At 33.6% G+C, this 2416-nt stretch overlaps 1 protein-coding gene across 1 annotated transcript in view; it reads left to right on the top strand.

Moving 5' to 3' along the window:
- The window catches only part of mogat2 (monoacylglycerol O-acyltransferase 2), a 25643-nt gene that overhangs the window by 2165 nt on the left and 21062 nt on the right, over positions 1–2416 (top strand). Inside the window, exon 2 of the mRNA XM_014007922.1 lies at positions 2010–2188. Coding sequence (XP_013863376.1) covers positions 2010–2188 — 179 coding nt within the window. The remainder of the gene's footprint in view (positions 1–2009; positions 2189–2416) is intronic.

Here is a 2416-nt window from a genome sequence, read left to right on the forward strand (position 1 = left end):
AGAAAGAAAGAAAGAAAGAAAGAAAGAAAGAAAGAAAGAAAGAAAGAAAAAGCTAAAATTAGCAAAAGAACAAACTACAGGTAGTGGACATAATTAAAATTAGCACCCAGATAGTGAAAGGAGTTTAAAAATATAAAATTAGCAGAAAACAAAGAAGAAAAGCACACAAAAGTGACATTTTTTAAATAAAATAGCTCAAACAGCAGTAATTTGCAGCAGAAATGTAACTTGAATTTGTTGTTACCATAAGGAGCACAAGTTTGCTGAACTAAGCAGAAAGAAGCTGAAATAGCCACCAAATTTTGAATTTAACCTAAAAAACTAATTTAGCTAAAAACAGCTGAAAATTAGCTAAACTTGCATCAAATAGCTGAATATAGCAGAAATCAACTTTAAGAAGCAGAAATGGGTCAAAAGAGCAGAAAAGAACACAAAAAGAAGAAAATAGCAGCGAGAAGAAAATTTATAGTTGAAATAGCAGAAAAAGGCTAAAATGTGTAATAAATAAATGAATAATTTGAAAAATAAACATAGCACAATTAAGTTAAATTAAGAGCAGAACCAGAATAAAAGGTGTACGGTGCTGTAAAGATATAGAAACATTTTGAAGGATTTTAAGGATGTTAAGAACAGCTCCATTCATTTTTTAATGGGACAAACGTGGCCCAAAAAGTAAAACAGCTAAAAAACGTATAATTATGTAACAGGTGGCACCACAAGGTGTTGCATCTTCCTTGGTCTAATGCCTATAAAGAGGAAGCTGGCAGCACTGTGGGGAAGTGAAAAAGAAATACAAAAACTCATGGCTGGAATATCCTGAAGGAGCTGAACATTTTGATAWGTGAATTGTTAAAATAGCACAAAAATTGCAGAATGAGATATGTGCCAAAAAAACGTACAGAAGAAAAAAATAATGTCAATAGTGTGAATACAGTTTGTTCTTAGCCTAGCTGTTAGCTCATCTGTCCAGTCTGACATGTTCTCTTTATACAACACTGTTTAGAGTTGTTCATGTACACAACAATACAAATGGTTTTCTCTGACAAAGTTTTTTGCGTCCTGGTCAGAGTCTCACAACAACATGGTGAAAAGTAGAGTGATGCTTGTGTTGCTCACACTTTTCACTACGTAGGAGCAAAGCAGGCTATTCCTTGGTCATGTAAGTTCATGTATTCACCATTTTGGATGTCACTGTTTTCATGCTTGAGACAGAAGTGTTTTCACATCTCATTGAAATACAAAATTTACAGCAGCTGGCATGGAAAGTACAGCAGATTCAAACGGCACAGAGTTACAAGGTAAAAAGGTAAACATGCTAACAATTCTAGAAGTCGTTCACACGAAAACAGGCCTTTAAACTCTGTTTCTTTAAACTGAGGTTTACCAAAAAAACTATTTGCAACAAGTAAGATATTACTTGTTCTGCAGGGCCCCATTTAAAAATGCTTGGAATATATCTTTGATGCTGTCTGTTTAGTTTCTTTGATAACTTATACCAAATTTCTAAAGGTTTCCCATTGATTGTATTTTTTCTGGATAACTTCAAATGTAAGTTATTGCTGTAACACAGATTTTATTGGATGCTGTGCAGCATTTGGAATGGTTACATCATGTTTAGATAACAGCATTTTTGTGTGTCTTATAATATAATTTTGTAGTCTGCAATTATTTCTGAAAACATAGAAATAATTTCAGATATGGAAATTGTTTAAGTTGTTTGTTTGAGGCTGATTTTTAATGAGAGGCAGATATTTTAAGATTATTTTTCCTCTTTCTGTACCCTTTTCATTCAGTAATTGATTTACTTTTGTAATGGACTTTTTACTGTTTTATGACAGAAATAAATGAATAAAAACATATCTTCAGTTTTTTAATATCAAGGTTACAGTATATTGTAAATTAATAAATCTTTCTGTCAAACTGGTCTTCCATTTTACTTTAAACCTGATTAGAATGAGTAGTTACTGTACAGCTTGATCATGCTGCTCACAAATGATATTGCTCCACAGCCCCAATCTGCATCATCTTGTTCTTCTACCTGCTCTTCACTCGCTTCTGGCTGATCAGCGTTTTGTATGCCATCTGGTGGTACTATGACTATGATACACCTGCACGTGGAGGCCGCAGGGTGCATTTCATGTGTGGCCTCAAAGTTTGGGAGTACATGCGGCAGTACTTCCCAATCAAGGTAAGGAAGAGCTTTAAAACAACTGTTGTGTATGTAAAGACCCTGTATGGTTGGGATTACTGGGTATCTCAGCGTGCCTGGATATTTTTAATCTCTTTTCTTCAGTCCTTTATAATAATAAAAAAGACTCTCTGTCCTCAACAGTAAAAGGACAGTTGATCCTTGACTATTTTATTAATATTCTTGAAATGAACAAAAAACCTCTCAAATGATTGTAAACTATATATA

This window comes from Austrofundulus limnaeus, unplaced genomic scaffold, assembly GCF_001266775.1.
Source record: "Austrofundulus limnaeus strain Quisiro unplaced genomic scaffold, Austrofundulus_limnaeus-1.0 Scaffold45, whole genome shotgun sequence".
NCBI lineage: Eukaryota > Metazoa > Chordata > Actinopteri > Cyprinodontiformes > Rivulidae > Austrofundulus > Austrofundulus limnaeus.